This window comes from Neopsephotus bourkii, unplaced genomic scaffold (assembly GCF_033783945.1).
Source record: "Neopsephotus bourkii isolate Nb327-2 ecotype Australia unplaced genomic scaffold, CSIRO-AGI_Nbou_v1 NB_481, whole genome shotgun sequence".
NCBI lineage: Eukaryota > Metazoa > Chordata > Aves > Psittaciformes > Psittacidae > Neopsephotus > Neopsephotus bourkii.
Window position 1 is genome coordinate 2,099,232 of NW_026900982.1, and position 26,610 is coordinate 2,125,841.

Consider the following 26,610-nt stretch of genomic DNA (forward strand, 5'->3'; position numbering starts at 1 on the left):
TTGTGGTGGCCTTGATGGCCTAAGGAATCATTGGGAAATGCCGCCAATGGGACTCAAGCCCCAGAGGCGCTTAGAGATGCTCAGGTCAGGTGAGAAAAAGCAGTTTAAATCTTGTGTGGAACTGCATTTCACTATCCTGGCATTTAAAGTGGGTGCATCCTCCCCAGCAGCAGAGCTGGTCTCATTTGTAAAGAGGTAGGTAAAATCACCACAGAGCAGGCAGCAGACAGACAGACGTGTCCTCCAGGTGAGGCTGGGAGGCAGCAAGTTGGCTGTAGACAGATCCATCTCTGCAGTGGGGCAGCCCCAGAGCTTTCAGGTGTATTGGCACTTGAAGCAGAACCGCAGCCTCCACTGGAGTTGATATCTAGGCCAGGCTTTAAATGCAGCTGCATCTTGTTGTGCTCTTACACAGCAGTGAAATGGAAATTGCACTGTTTATACACACCCCAAGGATAGGAGTCCATTTGAACAAATGCTTGCAAATGAAAGCTTCAGCTGGCTACAGAGCTTCATTCCCAGGAGCAGATGCACTTAGCCATTTTGATCCTTTGAAGACTTCAATCTCCCTGATAAGGGAAAACAGAGGAAGATGAAGGAGACGGCTCCCACTCACACCTGTGGGACCTCCAGAGAGCTCCCCTAACACAGGCAAGCATGGCTCCTGGTTCCAGAGTCCGCCCAGTGCCCTTTCCCCAGCAATGCCACAGTCCCTTGATTTAAACCCTTAGCCCTGGGAAGATTGTGCAATAGCTCCTTTAGGCTGAGGATGGATTATGCCCGTTTCAAAGGTATTTGGCACTGGGGCCCAACCCCTCCTGTGAAAGCACTTGCAGGTGATTCCTGCAGCTGGTGCCTAGCAACATTCTCCGAGCTGCTCTGACAACAGCTAAAATTCAGCATTATTTCCTCCTCCCTCCCCAGAGGAGCAGCTTTGAGTCATCACCAGGGGAGAATGGGATGTGTCTCCCACTCGGCTTGCTATAAATGAGTGGTATGCAAGGGGCTGCTGCCAGCTAAAAAGGCATCTTGGCATGTGGGACAGCTGCAGGTTCAAGAGATTTGGTAAACTGTTCTTTTGCCTTCCTTCTCAAACAGCCTCTCTGCTTCCCTGGTGCTCTCTGCAGGGAAGCCTGCAGGAGAGCCAGCTCTGGATCCATGCTGAGTCCCACCTTGGCTTTTCTTGGGCAAGCTCCAGGTCATGCAAACATGCAGAGGTAGCTACAAGCTTGTGATGCACAGCAATTTTTAGATCACCTGTGTGACAGAGGAATGCACCCTTGAATCTGAGGGAGATGCTCTTGGGGAATGGTGGATATCAGAAAAATTCATAGAAACCCCAGCTTGCTTGTTCATGAGGCTGAGATCCTTGCAAAGGTGATGAGGCAAACACCAGCCAGCCCAGGCAGGACCAAGCAGCATGTTCCTGCATGTGGGCAGGGACTGGGGCTGGGAAGAGGGAGTCAACAGGAGGATCCAGCTGCAGAGAGGGCAGGAGCTTGGTGGGCAGCACAGCTTCCAATGCCTGCTGGCACGGTGCAGAGGGGAGGAGGGTTCCAGCTGGAAGAGGTGGGATGCTGTGACGAGGTGAATTCATGAGCAGTAGGGCTGTGGTTCTGCAGCCTGGGTGCTTCTCAGAGAAAAGTAAGACAAGTTGCCTTGTAGGGCTTTTTCAAATTGGGGATGGGGGCACGTGTTTGTCTCTGGGAGCAAGCCTGAGATCCAGGCAGATTTCCCACTGGGAGACTGTTAGGAAATCTCAGTCTTGCCCAAGTGATGCAGGTCCCTGCATCTGGTGTCTGGTGGGAGGGCTGCTGACCACCATCCGTGCTGGCTGTTCCTAGTGCTAGCACTGGTTGACCACTGAAGGGCTGACCACTCCTAATATCCCCATTCTTCTCTCTTGGGAAGCCTTGTGCGGCCCTAGGGACTGCAGCCAAGAGGTGGGAAGCACCTTATTGCTGGAGAGAGTGGGGGCTGCCAGAAGAATCACCTTTATCTCGTTACTGTCTGTCCTCAGCTCCCAGAGGAATGCAGCACTGTGTAGCCTACAGGGAAGATTGAGACACACCTTGTCACTAGGTTGGACTGAAGCAAATGAGGAAAGACATTAGTAAGTGCTGTACTGCCAATAGAGACCTCTCCAGCTCATCCCAGGACCCTCAGCCCTTCAGAATGGACGACTGCTCTGTTCCCCAGCCCAGGAGTGGTGTTCAGCATGATTCAGGTGGGTGTTTGTCTTAGAGATTTGTCATCATGTTGGTCACCTTAAACAAACCAAGCAGCATTGCACAGGACAGCTGACAGGGATACAGAAGCATTTTATACAGGAAGACATAAGGAACCTGCATCTAATCCAGCCTTTTCTAATGTCCAGTGGATGCCTCTGCTGGCAAGGGTAAGGAACTGTCTTGTCCCATTCCATGCTGTCTTGAAAGGCAGGAGAAACTGATGGATTGACTTGCCTTCTGGCTGCGGAAGAGGACAACTCTCCCAGCAAAGTGGCTGAGCAGCCCCTGCCTTGGGACTGTGTCTAAACTTGGCACTTTTAGGTACTGGAAGCTGCTCTAAGGTCTCCCTGGAGACTTCTCCAGGCTGAACAAGTCCAGCTCCCTTAGCTTGTCTTTATAGGAGAGGTGCTCCAGCCCTTGGAGCATCTTCATGGACTTGCTCCAACAGGTCTATATCCTTATGTTGGGGCACCAGACCTGAATGCAGTACTCAATGTCTCCTTCCTTCCTGCAGACGTGAAAGGACAGAATTTAGATTGAGCTTTCTGACCTCCAAGTTCTTGACTTCTGTTCTCACATTACAGCAGCAGCAAATCCTGTTGCATGGAGGAGAAATCTGTCTGTATATGCACTATTTCAAACTCTCCTCCATGTAAACTGTTCCAGACTTGCTCAGAAACAAGACTGTTTGCTAACAACAGAGCTGGAAAACTTCTTCAGTATTTCTTCCCCCATTTTTAAAGTTTCTTAGTGAGTTGCTGAAGTCTATCAGTTAACACTGTTTCTGGCTTTCAGTGCACTTTTGCTTGAAGATGTTTGCCTGATTTCCTGTGTATCCATGAAATACCTCTGTACGTAGAGCGTGCTCTGCCTTCTTTCTGATGTCAGGAAAGGTTTTCCTCTTGGCTTGGCATAAGGTTAGAAGCACAGACAATGGAACACTCATTTTATTCAAATAAGTAGAGAGAGTATTAAACTGCAAAAGGCCAATGGCAATGTGTTGTTTTTTTTCCCTTACATTTATACCAATACTTCTGTAAAAAGGGGGTTGAATCCTGATTCCATTTATGCTAGTGTAAATCTAGAAAATAAAGTTATCAACAGTTTTACAGCATTGCAGATTTTATTGACACAGGTGGCATAACTAGAATTGAATGTATTAGCTGTGATTACAGCATCTTTTAGACATTTTAATGTCTTTTAGGCATGAAACTCTCTGAGGCAAGGAGTGCCACTGTAAGCATAGAAACAAGTGTAACAGACCCCAATGTTAGGATGACCCTTATGTGCTACTTCAGTAGTAAAGGACTGAAAAGAAGGTTTGGAGAAGGTTTGGTTGGGAAACACTTCCAGGTGCCAGGGCAGCCTGTGGCTTTTTTTTTGCTCAGAAGCTTTTCCTCCACCTCAGAACCGAATTCAGGTTGTTTGTGTTGTCCTTCAAAAGTTGCATCCCCAGGACCAAACAAGTTAGCATAGCTCAAGTCTTTTAGGCAAATGGTTTCTACAGAAAGCATTACCATAGTGAGGTGGGGTTTTGCAATGCTGTTGCTTACTTCACATGCTGATTTACCAGCTAAATATGTTGTTGTAACCAGGAACAAGGTCACACCGATCAATTTGATTGTCGAGGTTTGCATAACCTTTAGCAATATGAAACCTCACAGACCTAAAACCTTTGTGCAGTAAAGGCAGCTAGCTTTAATAGTTAGCCTTCTGAATGCACGTGGTAATGTCAGTATTGGGTTAGGGGAACGAGGCTCTCACAAAACCCAGAAACAAGCAGGAATGTTTGGTCCCTTGGGAACTTCTGGGGCTTGTTCTGATTCAGAGCTGTCCTCTTGTGTGTTTCCAGCCCAAATGCAGCAGCAGCAGCAAGCACTCGAGCAAGGAGCTGGTGTTCCTGCCAGGAGCACAGAGCGCTCGGGTCACTTTCCTGGCTGTCCCCATGGACATACTGTCCTCTGGCCCAACAGAGGTGGGAAAGGGCAGCGCAGCGTGAGGAATCCCTCAGGGGACTCTCACCCTGAAGGCGTTCTGTGCAGCTGGGGGCATGGCATTTCCATCCCTATCACCCTGCTACTCCTATGGCCCCTCACTCAAGGCTCCGCATCTGAGGTGGGGTGCAGCAGGGCCGTGAGGGGAGCACCCCTCCCGTCAGCCTGGGGGCTGGCCCGGGCAGTAAGGCCCGGCTGGTGGTGGTGAGGGCGGGCCGGGTGCGTATGTCTCTACCACAGAGGACGCTTCGTCCCACAGCGTGTGGGACTTCGCTTCTTCCCTCCCTTCCCCGCTGCCCGGCGGTCGGCGGCCGCACAGCATCGCCCCAGTGACAGACAGAAGGGGGGGAGGGGGGGGGAGCCCTCAGTGGGGCTGTGAAGGCGCATGCCCCGCCCCTCCCTGGGCGGGCGGCCGGCGGCGCTAGGACCCGCCTCTGCCCGCGCCACCGCCGGCGGGCGATAAAGGTCTCTCGGCGGAGCTCTGACGTCACAGCGAGTTAATTTTAAACCCGGACAAGATGGCGGAAAGGGACGCGGCGCGGCGCGCGGGCCCGGCCCGCCAACGGCCCGCACCGGCAGGTAACGCGTCCCCCCGGGGCGGTGGCGGGGCTGCCCCCGGGAGGCGTGGAGCTGCGCCGCGGGCCCTACGGCGGGCGGTGCCGGGGGAGGCCCCGGGGTCTTCCTGCTCTCTCCCCTCTTTGCCCCCCTCTCCTCAAAATGGCGGGGGCGGCCGCCAGCCCCCACGTCTGGCTCTGAAGGGGCGGCGGGGGAAGCCGGCGCGGCGGCTCCCGGTGCGGGGTCGCCCTGGTCGCCCTGCGCCGCCAGGGCCTCCCGCTGTGCCCACGGCGGCACGTACTGGAGCGCGGCCCGGCCGTCGGTGACCTTATTCCCCGCTGCGGTGTGGCCCTGCCGCCCGTGTGTGCATGACGTGAGGAGAGGGGTGAGGGCCCTAATTCGGCCGGTGCTCCCCGGGCCGCGGGGCACTGGGCTGACACTAGCGGGGCCGGAGCGAAGCAGCCTGGAGGGCTCCGGAGCCGCGTCTCCCTTCGAAGGGAGCAGCACCGGGCAGCTCGGGAAAGGAGGTGACTGATCATGTTGGCCCGTCCCCCGTATGGACCTGGTGCGCTCCACTGTCAGTGCCGTTCTTGCTTGTAATGCATCCTCCGGTGGTGACGGGACGCGTCTCTGGCTCGGTGTTTAGTCTCGGATGTGCCGGAGTCTGCGCAGTATTCTTTTTTAATCATTATTACGCTTATTTTTCCAATAATAACTTAAAATCTAAGAGTTTGTAACTCTTCCTCTGCCATACCCTGCTTGAGGACTGGTACTTGTGGGGGTTGTACTGACATGAAAGCTAAGTTGATTGTGTGAGGTTCTTAGCACTGCACTAAAACACTGAACTATTTTAACATCTTTGTTGTATAACTCTCAGTTTGGAAGCAGAGTGATTGGACTGGGCATGATAAAACAAAATCTAACAGATGCCATGTGCCACTATTGGTTTCAGTTGCTTCATTTGTAAGCCAGCTAGACTGGGAAATCTAACCATGCTATAAACTGTCAGGTGTGCAGTGGTGACTCTACTGACGTTTTTTATAGGCAGGAAAAGGCAACACTTCTGAGCATGTGGAAATGTTTGTGTTTGGCAGTTTTGGGATTTTAATAATTTAAGAGTCCAGAGATTGACATTGAGGACATGATGTACTCCTTTACTGCTTGGATACCGGTTTCTCGTCTCCAAACCCAGCACTGCTGTATTTTCTTTGATGGTTCTCTGTATTTCACCACTACGTACTTCAATCATCTCAAAGCATTAGATGATTGCATAACTTTCTTAGGGTCATAAAAGCACCAGCACACCAGTAATAAATGGCCTTTAAGGTAGCTGTGTCATCATTAGTGATGGAAATGCGTACATGTCTCTTAAGTTACTTGTGTACTAAAGGCATGGAACAACTGATTTGATAGGGTATGCATGTACAGCTATGGATGATCTGTGCCTGCTTGTAGAAGAGCTTTCTGTACGACGAAATAAAGCAGAGTTGTAGATTGGAGTAGTTACACAAAATATAACAGGAGAGGCCTATAACTCCTCCTGTACCATTACTAAGTGTTGCTTAACAGCTGTTATGTTCTAGGTTTTCCTAAAGCCACTAATGGTGTTACAGTTCCTCCTCAAATAATAGCAATAGTTCTTTGGCATTTCAACTAAAATTCTTTTGAAAGCAGGGAGTGGGATTGAGGAAGGCTGTATTCTTTCCTTCTCATCTTCTGCCTGTAATTTAAAGACATTTCTGAAATAGTCCTAGCACAGAACAGTTCTGCTTCAACTCTCGTAAAAGCATTTCTTTAAAAACTAGTCTCTCCTAGTTTAGGTGGCCAAGTAGCTCTTGTTCATGTTGGGTGCACAGGAGTGCTTGAGCCAGGTCTTGGAGGAGTGCTGATATGTCTCAGGCACTTCATGCTAACTGCAGTGTCTGTTTTGGTTAAATATCAGCAATTAATGTTTGCTTACTGAATATACTATAACGTACAAATGGGGTGAGATACTGTGGTAGATGAGGAATTGTTTTCACTTGTCCTAATATGAACAAGGACGTTACCTCAAGCTGGCTAGACTGGATAAGAGCGGGTCTGTTGGAGGAGAGGAGGGCTGGGGATTTTCCTCTGGTGTGATAGAGCATTTATCTCCTGATGGTGGTATTGCATCCTCTCTGACTTTGTTTTGCCCAACTGTAAAAACAGATGTAATAAGCAGATGGAAATACATGTAAATTAAATTCTGTCTTGTTCATGTTTTGATACTGAACTGCAGTGTTGTTTGTCTCCAGCACAAGCTGCATCTCAAGTTTCACTTCAGCACTATGGTGAAACTAGTTTTAATTTTGTTGTCAGTTGACTGTTGTACATCTTAGCATAGTCTGTAGATGTTTCTAACTGTTCCAAGGACATTCATGAGGAGTACTGCCAAGTTTCACTAAACTTCAACTTATGTAGAAAAGTTAGACCTGAAGTTGCTTTTGTTACTGCACTGCAGTCATGAACAGGCCCTGTCCTTCGGATAATTTTTGATATCCTGGCATGGCAGTCTTTGAATGGGAAGTTTTAAACTTTAAAATCAGGTTAAATCATTTCCTTGTCCTTATTGTTGCTGCAAAATACACTTACAGAGTGTTCTGCAAGTTGCCAGTTTGAGTGCATTTTCCAGCTTCTTGCTAAATCCTGCATTAACTTCCCAAGCTTAATACACCAGTCATTACTGTTTTAAGGTTTTGTCTTTAATGGCAACTGTCTAAGGTGAAAAAGGCACAGAAATATTTTCTAAGCTTCTGCATCGGCAGGGCTGCTGTATTTGTCGTTTGTAGTTAACTGAAAGTTTTCAGAAGTACTTGTATACATTGGTCCTTAAGACTTTACTCTTACTGGGGAATGACTGGGTCTCTTTCTCAAAACATTTTCATCATTCTTGGGATGTCCTGGAGGAAGGATGGAGGTAACTTCCCTGGGTTTTTGGCAGGTTGTTCTTAACATGAATACTGCCTCCTATAGCTGATTTTGAGGTCACAGTGCTCTGTAGGGAGTTGATTTACATGAATACATTTGTGGGGATGGTGTTTGTATCTGAAACACCAGAACAAACAGATGAGGAAGTTTGAAATATATCTGAAAATATCACTCAGATTGTCTGATACTTCAGTTACCTGCAAAGAAATGACTGATATGAAATGAGTGATATCTATTAAGTCAAGCATTATAATCAAGTAACTTCTAGCAGCAAATGAATATGTAATAGGGACTAGTGTTCTGAGACCGTTGGTAGCCAACTTGTCTGACCTTTAACTTCTGTGTATTTCTGAAATAAATTAACAAATTTTCTGTAACGTTCATTTCCAGGAAAGCAAGACTTCATGTACTTGCTGACTGTGCTTTTTGAATGCGTGCAATATGAAGAACTCTGAAGGCATTTAAATTTTGGAAGTTCATCATCTGCCCACTTAAAAAACCTGGAATGAAATCTGAGGAACTGGAAGATTTGTTTTGCCTCCCCCACTGCTAATTCTTACTTGACTGAATGTATCTCTTAAGACTTGAAGGTAGCATCCATTGTATTCTGTAGCTGTACAAATGAATTACTGGGAGATGATCTAAGGTATAAATTAATGATAGGCAAGTAACTACCTGTTAGGTGTTTAACTGGAACTCCTGCTCTGCAGCAAATCAAGGAGCATACCCTCCCCCTTTGTGCTTGGGAGGGAGTGTACTGATGCCATTATAGTGCCATAGCTGGTAAATTCACTTAATGAATTGCCTCCATAGCAGGTTGTTCATGTGCTTACATATCCTAGAGCTATCTAGTTAGTTTGCCTGCAGTCCTGTCAATGAGAATTCTGGCTACTCTATGGGGACGTTACTTCTGGAAGTAACAAAACTAGTTTGTATCTCTTTCTAGTGTGAGAAAAGTGGATCCTTGTGCTCAGTGTGATATGTGAAGCTAAATAACTCTTGTCCCTTTCCCATTAACTAAACAGAAAAAAAATAGCTTTACTAAATTTATAATGGTTAGTGGCTGGCTCCTCTTTAAGGCTGGAGAAATTGAAAGCAGAATGCTTGACACCAGAGGTGGCATTACTGAAGCGTATAGCATCCAAGGCAGTCTGACAAAGGTTACCCGAGTGAACACAGGTAATCTGGGTGTTGGAATTCCTGTTTGATGCCAGCGTGCTGAATTTATGAGCAGAGCTAATAGGAAATCAAATAGTGTATGAAAGGGAAGTCCATTTCTAATAGGAAATCAAATATAATGTGAAAGAGAAGTCCATTTGGGTATTTGCAGAAATGATTTGTGAAGGACCATCTTCTTTTAAAAGAATTGCCCTGCTCTTCTGTATCGCAGAGGATCAGGCAAGAGAGCTGTCGAAGCTGTAAGATTGCACAAAGTGCCTTTTGGGAAGGGACTCAGTTTACAGCTGGGTTACTGGGCCTCTATTTATGGCTTGTGTATGGTATGAGGGATATTCTGATATGCTTTTGCTAGAAGGGGAGATGTCCAATCTAATATGGTTTTCCTTGTTCTGGGTGTCTTTCAGCTTTATTTTTCAGTGCAGGCAATGAGTGAAAGACTGATTGTATTTTCAGCCCTATATACCAGTGATTTTGTGTGGCAAGGTGGGGTTTGTGTGCTGCTGCAAGTCTTGGCAGGTTTCTCTTAAGACTGGAATAGAAGTGAAACCCTGGAAGGTGGTGAAGTTGAAGGCTTGAGCTAATAAGATCTTGTACAGATTACAGACATGGAGCGTAGAATGTAATTTCTAGTAAATGGATATTTGAGAGTAGAATTTAATTTGCTCTTATGTAGTTGTTGCTCAAGAGAGATCAGAATCAGGTTCCAGTCTGTAGTTAGTGTCAAGTGATACGTTTTTTTTCTTCCTTCACTTTAGAGATAGTCATGTTGAATTTTGAGGATCTTACTGGTCTCAGTAAAATATTTGAAGTGTCTTTTGAGAATTGTTTATACAACGTGTTGTATAAAGATTCCAGGACAACAAGGTTTGTGGGTTTGTTTTGTTTTTTAAGTTACAGAAACCTGTTGGAGAACGTGTCAACTGCTTGTACTGATGTGTTAGGACTGCTTCTTGTATGTTGTGTGTCCTTGGAAAAGTTGTTCTCGCCTCTTATCTTCTCTAACAGGGTGGTACTGCTGAGTGGAAGAATAAGTGCAGTTATTTTAAGTGTCTCTATAAGCATAATCCTATGATATTACTACTTGCAAACTTGCATGTTGCGTCATATTCCTCTGTCCTCTTCAACCCCTTCTGTGTTTTCAGCTCCTTGGGTAAATGTAATAAAGGGTCTTCTGGCTTTTTGCTTGTGGCTCTTCTTTTGTCTTGGTCTGTATAGCATGATCTACTTGCGGAACCATAAGCAATTGGAAAATGAAAGGTGCCATCTGTCAATCCTGTGCCTAATGTGGAAATCGTCACAGTACTGGTTTCAGGGGAGGAAACTTGAAGTTCATGAACTGCTAAGCATTGGGGCAGAAACTTGGCTTCCTTTAATGTATTAAAGACATAGAGTGGTAGTGAAAATGACTGCTGTAGGAAATTAGGTTAAGGTCCTTGATACAAACAAATCACTTTCTTAAAACAAGAATTTCTCTTGTTTTTAAGAGAAATAATTTCTTAAATGCCTTGTAATTCTGAACTAATAGTAAGGAATTGTTCTTGTTAACAACAGCACTGTGATTCTAAACTTGGCCTTAAAAGCTGCCCTCAAGGCAGTTATCACTTATCTTCCAAGCAACAAAGTCTTAAGCTTGTCATGGGAATAAGGAAAGGAATGCAGTATGAAATACTTAAAAGGAAATCTTTTTGAGTGCTAGTATGTCAGACTTCTTGGTACAGAGGTTGTTTGGAAGAGTGCAGTTAGTAATGCTTTCAGGGGCTGGGGCACAGAACTAGGGTGTTTTCAAGAGCTAATAGTACTGTAGAAATAGGTAGCTACTGAAAACTTATCACATGTTATGCTCTGAGATTTAAAAGGTAAAATATCCTTCAAAACAGAATAATGGTGATAGGGGGCATTAAGAAATGCAGCTTCTACTTTTAAGCTTAGTTTTTTCAATGGAAAACCGAACACACTATCCACACTAATACAGCAGATGTGATTAAATACTTGTGGAACCTTCAGAAGCTACTAGGAATTCTGCTTGTTTGAGAAGACCCTCAAAATGCAGTCTGGTGCTTTTAAAGAGGTTGGAAGTTGGCTTGTGATAAACTGAATGTTATTCTTAGAGTCTCATTTTAAATATGTGGTGTTGCAGACATCACTGTTTCATTAATCAAATATCCAACTGAGCTGTTCTGTAGTCTAAACTGTTGTTCACTTATTTCTGTAGTGCATTGGAACTGGCTAGATTAAGTTTTTGTGAGCTTTAAACAGCAGCGCATTATCTCTCTTTGAGTTCACCTTCTAAAACCTGGACTTATTTTCCCAGTGTTTGACCTCCCCATATGCTCTAAGGAAAGATTTCATGGATCCTCAGGATGGAGACAATAAATATGATTTACAAAGACTGAATGGTTGGAGGGGAGTGTTAAACATATATCTTCAGACAGCTGTATTTCTCTCTTTGCTCTCCACCCAAGTGAAAGACTGATATTAACCCATTTATAGTCTCAACATATATGGTGTGCTGTCCTGTAGACAAGCAGTTAGATTGGCTAGTTGTATTCAGACTAATTTGAGAACTTGATGTAAAGAGAATTGGTAACCAGCTCCCCTTCTGCATTTTCTCCTTTCAGCAGGACAGTCTGGTTTGCCTTACCTCTGGAGTTACTCTCTGTTTTTGACCCTCATTACTATACTCATCACTAGGCTTAACTGGCCAGCAGCCGTTAGTGTACACGTAATAGCATTTGCTGTCCAGAAAAAGGCTGTTTCAAACCTTAAAGCGCTGCTATTGTTAAGACCCTTGTTTTGCAGCAGTGGCTGAGGTTTCTGTGGTAACAAGTGTTGTGAATGATGTTAAAGAAGCTTAGGTAGGTCTTAAGGCCTTTGAACTGATATGAAGCTGCATGTTGCGTGGAACTGAGCTGCTAAAGTGTGTTTTACAGCATCCTTGAGACAATTTAACCGGTTATTTTTGAACTCAAAATTCTACTGAAGAGTAGATTAGAAGAAACAGCTCTTGGCGGTTACAGTATATTTAGTAGGAACATTCAAGGGAGTACTCCTTTAGTGCAGGAAGGGCTATGCCAAGCTCAAGGTGTTCCCACTAGCTACACATTCTAGGCTGTTGCTGACAAAACTGAAACTAGTGTTCACTTCTATTTGGAAAGGAAGGAAACTTTGCTGTTAAGCGAAGGTTAATAAGTGTGTTGGCTAGCCTAGCCTAAACTGAACTTTTTCGGATCTAGACAAATCCTTGGCAACACCCAATCAGATCCAGTTACAGCCCAGTTGTCCACCCATCTTTGCAGTGTTATCACATATCACCAAGTCAGTCTCCACAGGAACATGCTTCTTAACTGTACTTGTGAGTTCTGAGAGTCTGGAGAAGCTTTCCAGCTTAACTGGGCTGTAGTCACAAAGCTGAACTTCTATTCTGGCACCAGCACCCAGTCAAGCAGCTTGTCCTTCCCCCTCAATTGTGCTGGTGCAGTTGTTGCAGGAGTTGTAAAGTGCACAGCACATCACCTTCTGTTTGTTCAAGATAAGTTGGTGCCTGGACCTAGAACAATGGTGCCAACACAGAGGGCACCAGTCCTGTTCAGAAGTACAGCTGAGCTGACCCTATGCCCCACACGTGAAGCTGTGAGGCTCTGCTTTTTTTCTTCAGCTCAGGTGCTCATTGGACTGTTACTGAGGTGATACAGTTTGTAGAAAACTGTTCATATTGGATTGTTATTTCTGCTGGTTTGGTTTATTTAGTTGACTTTCAGCAGTGTTGGATATGTGGTAAAATTAGCAGGAAAGGCAGTGTGGTACTGCGTGGTACTGGAAATGGGAAAGAGTGGGAGAGCTCTTGTGTAAGTGGGTGGCTAAGGCTTTGCTCTACTGGTAAAACAGGCTTGGGGAGGCAACATGGGAGAGAGGAGGAGGCAGCTACCTGCAGCGTCCTGTTGGCAGAATAAATGTACTTTGAGCCGTTGCCTTAGCTAATGACTTTTGTGCAGCAACACCAGTGATGTCTGGTAGAGACTTTGGAGTTGTGGGGAGTAGGTGGCACTCTGAAGTATACGGACATTAGTTAGGTGCTGTATCGATTATTGTGGGTGATATGACAGCCCAGGCCTCTTTCTCTATGTTCATAGCAGCAGGAACTGAGATGAAAGCTACTTCTGTTGTAGCTATGTGAGAAAAATCTCTTCTTCCACTGGAGATATAATGAACGCATACAAAATGCGATTTCCCCTGCCTCAGTTATCCCTAAAAGTGACTTGGTAGGGCATTTTTCCCTGTCTAGATTCACATTGTTGATCTGGGCATTAATTGTGTTGGTTAAGGTTGTGTTTCCCTTGGTCATACTTCCCTTTCATCTAGTGGGTGTGTTAGCGACAGTACCAAGTGAAGCACAGTTGAGAAGGGAGAGGGAGGAGGAACTGAAATACTCCATGAAGGTGTCTGAAGGTAGTTACTCTATCAGTTTTGCTAGCTAGGTGATCCTGAGAAGGCAGTTTCCTAAAGCAAACACAGTCTCTCCCTATACTGCCCTTTATTCTTTGAAATGAACTGTAGAACTTATTATTAAAACAGAATTATGGGTTTCAGTGCTGGAAAAGCTGGATGGGAGGCTCCCTTAGCTGCAGAACTTGAGAGGTGGAAAGCTGAGTGTAAATTGGAGGTTGGGCTAAAAGATCATTTTTCTTAGAAACTTTAGACTCTTAGAAGCATGATTTGATCAAAAAGGAAAACTAAAGCCTCTTTGGCTTGCTCTGTTTCCTTAAACCTTTTGGTGTTCCTGACTGACAGCTTGTTTATCCTGGAAATGAGTATGAAAACTGGCCCTTCGGCATAGCTCCTTGTACAGCAAAAGTACTTGTTTTACTTGCTGCTGAGCTCCTCCTCTATGGCCATGGTACAGACGCAGATGTGTGACTTACTCTGGCTGCAAATGTAAAGTTCGAATATGGGGTAATTGCAGTTGGCATCTCTTGCCATATTCTTTCCTCCTTATTCTTCTTACTCAAAATACTGGTTTGGGCTAACTGGTCATTGTTTAAATTACTACCTGCTGAGATGAGGAATACATACAAGGTATGTAAAATATGGTTATGGGCTAGACCAATTAGAAAATACTGACTGAATCATTAGCAGCAGCAACCTTAAATACAGTCACTCTGAAATACAAGCAGAAGTCTGCCTAGTTTAAATCTGTGTGGCCTGCAGTGGTCACAAAGAGCTTTCACTTGCCATTTCCAGAGTCTGTGGTGAACTAAGGCATTGTCAGATCCAGTGTGTTCTCATTCCCATCCTCAAGAAACTGGGAACATGGGTAAGAAAGGGGAGAAGAGGTGAGGAAGGGGCCTTTTAGTGATTTCATCTGCCTTAGTCTTAGCATTCTAAAGCAGCATTCTTTGAGGGGGCTGGAAAAATACTGGTAAACCTTACTGTGGGTAGAGATCCTGTTAGGTCCTTCAGTGAGTGTGCTAATAATAGCAGTGAGTTTTAGGCAGAGTGGAAGAAGGATAAGAAGCATGCTTTGTGACTATCCTTACCCTTCAAGTTTTTCCTTGTAGCTGTGAAGAAGCATCTTTGTTACTAAGTTGGAGATGTGCTTTCCAAATCCTTATATATACACATATATATATATATATATATTAGCAATCCTTATATACTTCTGTTGTTGCTTACTGGGTTGTGTCAGGGGTTCTGCTACTTCTGTCTTAATCTGTGCTTAGTGGTATTTTGTTACTTGTGTGCATTTGCTGAAAATAGCTGAATTTGAGGGTTGACTTCTTTCCTGCATCTCTCTTTTTATACTGAAGTCTCCCTCTAGCTTTTCTATCCCCTTCAATGGAGAATGCAAAATGCTAGCTTACCAGCATTTTGCACAGGGGAGAGCTATCTGCTCCTGCAGACCATTCAACAGAGAAGCATTTTAAAGCACTTAGGAGTTGACAAGCCTATTGTTTGATTAGTTATGACGCTTCATAGGTATCTAGGTCATCAGAATATCTCCTTTTTCCCCTTCCCTGGCAGAATTGTAGCTTTGGGTACTTTTTGCTTCTGCTCAGAGTTTATGTAACAGCTCTAGATCTGTCCCTTAGCATCCCATTGCCCTGAAGGAACAGAGAGAGTTAAATGTGTCTTCTCTTCTACTCCTCTGTCAGTCTTACTGGATATCCAAACAAGTCTTTGGAACTTAGCTCATCAGTCCTATTTATAGTCAAAATTTTCAATACATTTATTTACTTCTGGCCTTAAAATGAGCTACTTGGCAGCGTTTGCTGGTCAGCAAATGGAAAGCAGTGGTGCATTATGGTCTCTGGTAGCCCCATAGCTTTAATGTAGACCTTGCTGTGAGTTTATTGCATGGAGTAGGGCTGCTGGAGAAAGGGGAGGACAATTTTGTGACTTAAATCTAGTGATTTTTCTTTTTTTCCGCTAGATGTGCCAGATTTTTTACCTTACCAAATAAGGTTTGAAGGTTAACTTTTTTTTTTTTTCCTACACTCTGGAACTCAGTTCACACATGCCCACACTTTCCTCAATTCACTACACCAGAACAAGAAACATTTAAGCATTTTGTCTCCTTTCTCTCACAGGAAAACTTCCTAGGTGAAGCTCTGATAGAATGCATTACATTTGAATGCAGTGCAGCAGTTTCCTCATGCTAACTTATTTTAAGCTTTTGATTCAAGCTGTGAACTCCCTCAGGCCATGGATGTAGAACAAGAATTCAAGCCAGATGGTTTGAGGTTAGCGTAGCCCACTTCAGCTCGCTTTACTGTTCAGGTATGTGGGAGAACCTATCGTGCATCTGTATTGAACTATGAGCGGGAGACTTGGCTTGCTTTTGTATGGATGCAAGCATGTGATGTCTGTAGAGCACCAGGGAAGGAGTTCAGGAATGCTGAGAGCATCTAGGGGTACTGGCAGTTTTGATTTAAAGTTGGACTTCTAGCAGAGTGCAGGTTTCTGTACCAACAAGGTATTAAGACTATCAGCTTGAAGATGTACAGAGTTAAGGCTTTTTAACTCCTTGTGATAGAGCAAATGGAAGGAGTACTGATGCAAGCTGTCTACATCAGTGAAAGTTACTCCTTTAGACTTTGTTCATAGTCCAAGTCTTTAGCCACTGAGAGAAAATGGAATTTAAGTTTATTTGACTCATCTGTGTACAGTTGTCTGTGTCCAACCCCCTGTCTAGAAAAACAATTGGTAGTTGTCATTCAGTGCTTGTTGATCAAAAACCTGTACTGTATCTAAAACCAACAAAGTTTAGCAATTAACATGTGCTTTCATCATGAAAGAATGTGAATGATGAGTTAAAGAACTCAAGTGTATTTGGCTTGAAACTTAAAGGTAACTGTCTTGGTACTTTATTTCAATTAAGGTGCTTAAAGGGAGGAATTCACATTTAAGGTAGGCTGTCTCTTATTTTCATAGCATGCAGGTTGATCTGACCATACACTGCAGGAAAATAGGTCATCAGCTGCTAGCTGTGTACTTAAGGGAAGCAGGAATTAGCTTTTCATTTCCCTTCATACTTTAAGAAACGGGTTATTTAGTTGAGTTCAGTTGGAATACTCTGTACATACACAAGAAGCTACTGTTCTCAAAATCTGGCTTAGCATTTCAACAAATGGTGCTTGTTCTTGGTACTTGGCTGATGAGTGTCAGTAGTAGTCCTGCTATAGTTATTGCTGAGTGTAGTGAAGAGCTTACAGGGAAACTGGGGGATAGTATCTTCTCTTGACTCTATTTGTTTCCATTCAAGTCTGTCTGCTTCTGTGTCTTGCTCTATAGTACTGTTTCGCTTGTGTCTCCCAGCCTGCTTAACCTGGGTTAGGAGGTAATTATGCATAGTTAGAACTGTTCATTAGCTCATGTGATCTAATTGAATGATTCAGTTTGGAAGAAGCCAAAGTGAAGTAGGGAATAATTAGTGAATGGTCATAGTAACAGGCCGGAATGGATGGCAAATCCAATTAATGATGATCTTGCATTAGCTCCAGCCAGAGTGGTGGATATGGCTGTAGTCTGGAGTATGTCAGTTCAATAGTACAGAAGCTTCAAAGGTCAGATGAACATCTTTGAAAAAGAAAAATGTAGCTGTGGCTCTCTGGGTCTGCAGCACTGTGCTACAAGCTCTGCTGCCATATGCTTTGTCGGGTGAAAGCTTTTCTGTTATGTACTAAAAGCCTGAGGTCTGGTCTTCTGTGCATTTGGGAATTTTCAGCAGCATTGAGACCAACCCTGTGAGTGAGTTAGTACCAGCCTGTCTTTAGTAGTCTTGCAGGAGTCAGTATTCCCTTGCTGTTCTGCGTGCAGTGCAAGAAACCATCAGCCATGCTTCTGAAACAGCCATTGTATGAGGTGGACGTGCTGTGTCCATAACCCCATTACTGGGATGGAGCTGGACTTCTCAAAGTGTTGAGATACTATAAGAAAACAAACAAAAAAGAAAAAACTAAAAGAAAAAAAGGCCCCAAACAATGAAAGTCTATTGATTTGATTGCATCTGTAGCATTACTGAATGTGTATCATGGAGACCTATACAGGAAGGCTGTCATGATCTTTTCAAGTCCAAACCTACTTTCCAGTTGGCTAGAAACGCTCCAGTGTAGGGGTAGTCATTCTGTGAATGCCACCTCTTCTAAAGTTAGTCCTCAGCCATTCCTATACTGGATTTGCTGGGACTGGACTATTGCAAAAACCTACAGCAGTTTGTGGTTCCTAGACTGGGTCCACTTAAGTGTTGAGTTTCAAGTAGTATGCTGTGACTATGCTGGGGCAGGTGGGGAAAATAAGGAGTAGGGCTTCAGGCTGTGAATTTCATTAATTCCTGGACTGACTTGACAGTGCTATCAACTTGCTTATTTTATAAATTACCTACAGGACTTGTTACAGTGCTTCTGCAGCTAGTGCAGATAAGCGGAGTATGAAGTGGGATTTCTTGCCCTGACTGTTGTTTTGAGAGACTGCTGAGAAATTAGTTCGTGGAAGTAGAATGTGATCCTTGCGTCCAGGGTGCTGAGGCTTTCTAGAAAGGCTTCTAAAGAGCTCCAGTGTTGCCTGAGAGTGACTAGCCAGAGTAACAGGGTAAGCAGCCAGAAGGTGGTATAGAGGACCGAAAAGGTTGACATCTGCTTAGGAACATGTGACAGGTTAGCATATGCTGACTGTGCTCCTGGGATGAGCAGTAACACTTGTTCTACAGTTAATATACTTGTGCAATGTCTGTCCTGGTAATTGCTAAGTAGTTCAAATCTCTTGAAGGGAAAGGTATTTTCTGCAACTTGGGCATGAAGTTATCAAACCAGCACTTCTGGATGGATCAAGTTTCCTTCACGGCTGTCAACACTGTAGTTCTGCACCCTCTGAAGTGCTTGATTCATGGCAATGATGGTCTTTTCTGTAGGTAGGTTGGGAGCTTTCAGATATATCAGGCTGGCTAGTCAACAAATAAACAAACAAAACCAATAGAAAACCTATAAGAAACCATTCCAAACCAACCAAAAAACCCAACTTGATGCTCTGGACATGATTTTTAGTATTTCTACTGGTAAGTGAAATCTAATAGTAATTGACTAAGGTGAATCTTCTGTCCTGAGCTAACTGACTTCTAGGGGTACAGAATACTGTTAACAAGATGCTGTGAGCTTTAACAGATACTTTGTGTGTAAGTTTTTGATAGTACTGTCTACTTGTGATAGGGAGAATCTACTTGTTTAGAAATAAGTATTAATAAAAGACCTATCTACTTGTTCGTTGAGGAAGCTTCTTGGCATGAATAAGCTTTGGGTGGCTATGCTCTGTGCTGGCAGAGGCATGCTGCTGCAGCTTGCACTTTGAGGTCTGCTAAGGTTCTGATAACTTCCCAGTAGGAAAAGATGGTTAATGTCAAGCTGCAGGTGAATGAAGTTGCAGCTGTTGCTTCAGACTATTTTACAGTTCACCTTAGTTCACAAAACTGATACCTTACTGCAGCTGAAGTACACATTTAAATGAAAGGCTATAAGGCTGTTTTAAGTAATCAAGTTTAATTTGTTGCCTGGGGATTATGTAGGAGCAGAGGCTTTGATACATTGGGTGACTATCTGTTTGCTAAAACACAAGGTGTCTCTTCTTGGAGCTATAAAATCTTAATGCTTTTATCAATAGAATTATTCCCTTTGTGTTTCTAGGCTGTGATGCTGAAGGCTTTCTTTCTGACTGTCAAATCTTCATACCTCACCTTGGCTATCCTCCCAAGTTTTCTGGCATACCAAGGATGCTACCCATATGGGGCAAAACCTGTTTTGTAAACTCTTTCAGAAAAGAGGGCCTGTTTAATATCTGGGAATACAAAAACTTTAGGCCAAAGGTGGGAGATTTTCTTCTGCAGTGGTGACCAGTATTGTGTCAGTGTTATTTTAGTTTGGTGTCCTGTTGACAGCTTTTCTTTTTAAAGCTGTTCCTTCCAGTTGTCAGAGCTGTTAGTGCAATTGAATTTTTGGGGCTGCTTTGTCAACCAGTTGGATTAGGGTGACGCTAGGGGCTGTTTTGCACATCCACTTGGATAATGTTGGAGTTCACTTCTAGCTGCCTAGTGTTTAAGCATTCAAGTTTACTTCCTGTTCAAACCAAGTACTGCACTAGCTTAATAGATTCAAACTCTCTTTCTCTCTCTCTCTCTCTCTCTGTGTGTGTGTGTATATATATATATCCCAAAGATTTACTGCCACTGGCCTATGAGGCAGCACAGATTTAATGCTTAGAAATGGAAATGTCCTCTCTGATCTGCAATGAAGGGAAATGTTGTCAGAACCAGCTAAAGAGACAGCCACTGGGGAAACTCTAGGGTCACCATGTTACCAGTTTTTCAGGTTCATGGTAATAACTCAAATAGCTCATTACATCCACGAAACAGTGCGTTGGAGCACTGTTTGTAGGTCTTTTGCTGATGATAGTACCTAGGATGCCAAGTTTGGCAGGTCCTGTGGGTATTGGCAGGATCTCTGCCATGAATAAATTAAGCAGTGGTGTGTTCCATGGTGCCTTAGACATCCTGCAAGGGAACCCTGCTTCTGGGCTGCTTCCACAGGAAGCATGAGGCCATGTAACTTATCTGTGTGCAATGGATCAAGTAACTGGAGATTGCTGTTTCTTTGTCTTCATTAAAGCAGTGCTTGAAAATGCAATCCTTACTAGCAATCCGGCATACTTAAGTTCATACAGTGATGTTCCCAGATAAATAACTGCTAGGAAGGTGCCTTGTTCAGTGCGGTGCGTTCTGATTGAATATGTCAAAATGTATATCTGGAGTTAGGGGTAATTTTGCAAGTACTAAATAGCTTCCAGATGCTTGATAGGAAATATCTAATCAGGCCAGTGGAAGAGTTTGTTTCTACTGTGGGACAGACTTCAGTGTTGTGGTACCTGAGTAGGAGGAGACTTCATCCCGGGCAGGTCATTTTGTTTGGTGTTCTTTTAGGCCTCTATCCCAGTAACTCCTGAATTCTGGAGTTCAGGAGAATAGGGTAATTCTCCTGTTGTGCTGTATGTCTGAAGGGCTGTGTTACCTTAATTTATCATAGAATCATAGAATAGTTAGGGTTGGAAAGGACCTTCAGATCATCAAGTTCCAACCCCCCTGCCATGGGCAGGGACACCTCGCCCTAAACCATATTACCCAAGGCCTCCTCCAACCTAGCCTTGAACACTGCCAGGGATGAAGCATTCACAACCTCCCTGGGGAACCTATTCCAGTGCCTCACTACCCTAACAGGAAAGAATTTCCTCCTTATATCCAATCTAAACTTCCCCTGTTTAAGTTTTAACCCATTACCCCTTGTCCCACCACTACAGTCCCTAATGAAGAGTCCACCCCCAGCATCCCTGTAGGCCCCCTTCAGATACTGGAAGGCTGCTATGAGGTCTCCACGCAGCCTTCTCTTCTGCAGGCTGAACAGCCCTGGCTTTCTCAGCCGATCTTCATATGGGAGGTGCTCCAGTCCCCTGATCATCCTCGTGGCCTCCTCTGGACTTGTTCCAACAGTTCCATGTCCTTTTTATGTTGAGGACACCAGAACTGCACACAATACTCCAAATGAGGTCTCACGAGAGCAGAGTAGAGGGGCAGGATCACCTCCTTTGACCTGCTGGTCACGCTCCTTTTGATGCAGCCCAGGATACGGTTGGCTTTCTGGGCTGCAAGCGCACACTGAAGCTGGCTCATGTTCATTTTCTCGTTGACCGGCACCCCCAAGTCCTTCTCTGCAGGGCTGCTCTGAATCTCTTCTCTGCCCAGCCTGTAGAAGTTAGTAACTTAAATCTCATATGAGTTACAGTTCTTTCGGCTACTGGTTGATCCTGAAAGAGTATTGATTCTTAAATTGTGTATAAAATATTCTATTAACTCTTTTTGAAAGAGTTAGTACTTGTTACTGAGAAAGATTTAATAATACTGTGTTATGGGAAGAATATGAAGCCAGGAGCTACTTAAATGTTTTTTGTGTTTCTTATGCCAGAAGTGTTAGGTCTTGCACATGCTCAGGAGTTTATCCTCAGGCAAGCACTGAATAGGCACTCTGAAGTCTGTACTGTGATCAGAATTGAAACAGGTGTAGTGTGTTGGAATTAGAGAGGAGTTCAGTCATCTGCTGGTTTATGTAATCCTGGGGTTACATACTAGATCACTGGTCTTGCTTGTAGGTGTTGGCAAGCAAAACTGGCAGAAAGCATCCCTTTTTTTTTATTTCCCTTACAATTGTATAAGAAGGTGATCCAAAAGTGGTCTTTTTTGGTCCTCTTTGGATATTTGATTTTTAATGGAAGTTATACTTGAAAGGAGTTTCGATGCTGAAAACCAGTCATCTTTTTGTGATTTGTTAAAACGCAGAGAATGCAGAAGACCTGAAACGTAGTCTATACTGCTGTTTATCTCATGGGCATTTCCGAGAATATCCCTCTTGCTGCTGGGAATGAAGGCCCAGCTCAAGGCTTCCCTTCAAAGAAATGTCTAGTGCCCTAAGCTCTGGCTTACTAACGTGTTGTAACCTGTCAATTTGCAGGTAAGCATTATGAGGAAGAAGAGGAAGATGCCCTACCCGACTCAGATGCCCTGCCAGACTCGGATGATGAGGTGGATTTGGATAAGCCGCGCCCCATACAGATTGTTCTTGCTCATGAAGATGACCATAACTTTGAATTAGATGAAGCAGCATTGGAAAAAATCTTGCTTCAGGAGCACATCAAAGATCTTAACATAGTAGTTGTGTCTGTAGCAGGAGCTTTCCGCAAAGGAAAATCTTTTCTGCTGGACTTCATGCTTAGATACATGTATAACAGGGTGAGTAATTTGGATTCTCCCTGGAGGAGAAAAGTAGTTTGGTATTTTAGTCACTTACGTTTGTATTTGTTGACTTGAGCACAAATATAGCAAGTCAAATTTTTCTTACTGGGGGGTGGGCAAGCCAGCTGCTTTGTTCCTACTCTGTGAAGAAATATATTTAAGTGACAGCTTTTTTTAAGATAGTTTTTCCTGCAGTTATCAATGGAATGTACTCATGTCCCAGTGTAAGTGGGCATGAGAACTTGAATGAAGAAGCTTTGTGGCCTTGTAGCTGAGCTTTGGGGAAGGATTCATCTAAGTTGGTGGAATCTCGCTTTGACCTGATCACGTGAAATCATATTGTAGTGCTAGCTTGTGTGCTGCAAAAAGAAGTAATAGGAGTAATAGGAGGACTATATCTGCTTAAATCTGAGGTATGGCAAAACGGAGAAGGTCTCCTGTTTGCTGCTTGGAATGTGTCTCTGAACATAATCCAGGAATTTTTTAAATCCTTTTAAGTCATTGCTTAATGAATGAATGCCTGATCCAAAATTTAACTTCTTCTTTTAGCTTGTAGTTTTTGGCTGGTGTTGTCTTGCGTCTACTGTACTTCAAACTCCTGGCTGATATGGAGAAGGTGGGGTAGGGTTTTCTGTTAACATACACATCTGTCTGTTGCAGGTTGTGGTGTGGTTTTCTTTTAATCTGCATCGTGAATATTGACAGTTCAGTGTTTCATTGCTTTTAGAAAATCTTAAAAAAATCCCTCCCCAGAACTTACCCTTTTCTTGGTCACTGTGCTTTGGAGTTGTAATTCATGGTAGCAGAAACTAACCATGACTGCATCTATTTTACCTTTGTGCTAGCTGGCTTGAGGAGAATTCAAGATGAACCCTGCAGTTACAGGAAATATGGGGATATTGCAAAGAAGCTGCTGGTAGTTGGCAAGTGAAGACTTTCTTTCTCTCACTCCCAGTAGTGCCTTCTATTGAATTCTTCTCACTGATTTGCCAGCAGCTCTCTAAGAAAGACATTGAGGATATGGTAGGAGGAATACAGAGTAGCAAGCTGTTGCTCCCCACTTCTCAAGACTCTAACCTAGGGAGGAGTAAATGTTTCATTGCTATAGCTGTTCAGTGGGTGGCCTTTTGTGTGTGTGTGTATGTGAACCCTCGCTGTTGTCCTGTTCGTATTAAAACAGAAAAAACACCAAAACTCAAAACCCCACAGACTAACAACAAAATTGAGCTCCCAAGAAGTATAGTAATTTGAGCTAGATGGTGGCTGGGTAGAGGTAGTGCTAGTTCCTTCCAGAAATAGAAGGGGTGGGATTTAAGTAAATACTGTAACTTTCAGATTGTGAAATAAAACAAAAGTTCATAAAGCAAAATGGATTGAAACACTGTTTCAGCCTTGTACAATAACGTGTCTCTGTTCCCTTTATTTTGCAGTCACTTTTTTCGTTTTTTTATAGGTGTCCATCAAAATACCATGTTTCACTTAAACTGAAGATAAAGGCAGACTTAGTCATCTACTGTAACAACTGTCTCTTACAAAACCAGAGAGGTCTTGCTCTTCATATGCTGCTTCTGGCCAGGCATTTGCATTCTGAAGCTGTAATGTTTGCAGGCCTTTAGCTGAGCTGATCCAACTCAATGGTGCATTAGAAGACAGTGCACTTTGCTAAATTGTTTTCCTGCCAGCTCAGTGACAGGAAGCTGGCTTAGGGAAAATTTGAAAAGCATCAGAGTTGCTGCAAACTGGGAATTGGGGATGAGAGAAGATAAGTGCAACTCCTCTTTTGAGCACTGCTGAATTGTATCAAGTCAGATGTCATCCTCGATCCTTATGCAAGTTTCAGTACAGGAGGGGAGGCCTTGGCATAGTTTTATGGTACTCTTTAATCTGACCACACCGCTTCAGGCTTAATTACAGGTCTGTAAGTTCTGTGAACTAAATAGTAGATCCTGCACAAAATACTCAAACAGCTGCATTCAGTTTGTACATTAGTCAAGCAATTTTGGAATATCCTCCCCTGTGGATCTCAAGACATGTGATGAAAAACTTGCCAAGATACTTCATAATCCCATTTTCTTGTCTTAAACCAAAAACCTCATTTGTGGCAGCTGAAGTTGCAGGTAGGATTTCAGCACATCTGAGACTAGTCACTAGCTTCAGGGAGATGGGTATCTCATTTCAAGCACTGATACTTAGTGATATGATTTCTCATTTGAAAGGGAACAGGATGATCTGCCACAAATGCATAGCAGTGTGTACTCACCAAGCTGCTGCAAGTATCCTGTGATCTTTGTTGCAGTTTAAGCCTTATTAAGAGTTGGGTGCAGTAACACAAGTAAATTTAGATTTAAAGCTTTTTTACCAGGATATGACCTTCTGAGCTTGTATTAATTGGCAAGGTGCAGTGAGCACTAATGGCATTGTGCAAATAAAGCTGCATTGGGCCTTTTCTTAGTGTGGAATATATTTAGATAGATTATCTTTTAGGTGACTGATACAAAATTGTAGTGCAACTTCTAGCTTGATTTCTTGAAGGAACAAAGTTTTTTGGTGGTTTTTTTAGTGTTTTTTTTTTTTTTTTCTTCCTCCCTCCCATCTCTTCACTATCTCTCCAGCCAGCTTGATGAGTGGAGACTGTTAAGACACTGAGTTTTAATAAGGAAAAATGGAGGTAACAAGCTAGGAGTGCTTCAGACTGATGCAAAGGTCAGTCGAGACAGGCTTGAGTGCATTGTCCGCAAGATGAAGCAGCTTCAGGTAACGTTGTGCTTGTTAAGACACCAAAGTCTCCTGTGAACGAATCACATGTGAAATCAAATGTGGTCATACCCTGGTGCTTATTGAGGGACTTCTCAAAACATTTGTGTGCTTTTGGTCTGAACTGTTAGAAATAAGGGTAATTTCATAGAATCATAGAATGGTTTAGGTTAGAAGAGACCTTAACACTCATCTAGTTCCAGCCCCCCCTGCCACAGGCAGGGACACCTTCCACTAGACCAGGTTGCTCAAAACCCCATCCAGCCTGGCCTTGAACACTGCCAGGGATGTGGCAGCCACAACTTCTCTGCGCTACCTGTGCCAGTGCCTCACCACCATCATAGTAAAGACTTTTTTTCCTAATATCTAATCTGAATCACCCCTCTGTCAGTTTAAAGCCCATTCCCCCTTGTCCTGTCTCTACATGCCCTTGTAAAAAGGCCTACAGATTTCTCGTAGGCCCCCTTTAGGCACTGGAAGCTTATGTTGTGGGGCCCCAGAGCTGGACCCAGTACTGCAGGTAGGGTCTCATGAGAGCAGAGTGGACAGGAGGAATCCTTTCCCTTAACTTTCTAGTCATGCTGCTGGTGATACAGCCCAGGATACAGTTGGTTTCTATGCTGGGAATACACATTGCTGGGTAATGTTGAGCATCTTGTGAGCCAGCACCCCCAGGTCCTTCTCAGGGCTGTTCTCAGTCCATTTTCTGCCCAGCCTGTATTTTCCTTGGGACTGCCCCAGTCCAAGTGTAAGACTTTGCACTTGGCCTTGTTGGACTTCATGAAGTTTTCACTGGCCCACCTCTCAAGCTTGTCCAGGTCCATCTGAATGGCATTCCTTCCATCCATCGTGGTGACTGCACCACACAGCTTGGTGTCATTGCAAACTTGCTGAGGGTGCACTCAATCCCACTGTCCGTATTGCCAACAAAGTTGTTGAACAGGATTGGTCCCAAACACCAACCCCTGAGGAGCACCGCTCACTGCTCCCCACTTGGACATTGAGCTGTTGACCCCTACTCACTTGAGTATGACCATCCAGCAAATTCCTTATCCACTGAGTGGTCCGTATATCAAACCTCTGTCTCTTCAGTTTAGAGACAGGGTGTCATGTGGGACAGTATCAGATGCCTTGCACAAACCCAGGTAGATGATGCCAGTTGCTCTTCCCTTATCCACCAACGCTGTAACTCTGTTACACCAAATTTGTCAGGCACAGTTTGCCTTCATTGGAGCTATGTTGGCTGACGAATCGCTCACTTATTGTTCATTGCCTTAGCATAGTTTCCAGGAGGATCTGCTTCATGACCTTAGCAGGCACTGAGGTGAGGCTGACTGACCTATGGTTTGCCAATCTTCCTTTTTTCCCTTTTTTAAGAAAGGGGGGGGTTACATGTCCCTTTTTCCAGTCTGTGGGAATCTCACTGGACTGCCATGACTATCTCAAATATGATGGATAGTAGCTTAGCCACTTCATCCACCAGTTCCTTCAGCACCTGCAGGTCCTGTGGTCTTGGGTACCTTCACATTCCTTAGATGGTGTCTAACCTGATCTCCAGCAGCAGGTGGTTTTTCATTCTCCCAGTCCCTGCCTTTGCCTTCTGCGACATGGGCAGTGTGACTGGAGCACT

The 26,610-nt window shown here is 44.0% G+C and overlaps 1 protein-coding gene across 5 annotated transcripts in view; it reads left to right on the plus strand.

Annotated features, from left to right (window-relative positions):
• The first annotated feature begins 2,055 nt into the window (after nucleotides 1–2,055).
• ATL2 (atlastin GTPase 2) overlaps nucleotides 2,056–26,610 on the plus strand; it is a 46,188-nt gene continuing 21,633 nt past the window's right edge. Inside the window, exons 1-2 of one of the 5 annotated variants that reach the window (XM_061350337.1) lie at nucleotides 2,056–2,227; nucleotides 21,946–22,223. In XM_061350337.1, the coding sequence (XP_061206321.1) occupies nucleotides 2,098–2,227; nucleotides 21,946–22,223 (408 nt within the window). In that variant the 5' untranslated portion in view covers nucleotides 2,056–2,097. Of the gene's footprint in view, nucleotides 2,228–4,647; nucleotides 4,805–21,945; nucleotides 22,224–26,610 lie in introns of those variants that run through there. The other 4 variants (XM_061350340.1, XM_061350339.1, XM_061350341.1 and 1 more) reach the window with 4 other exon arrangements.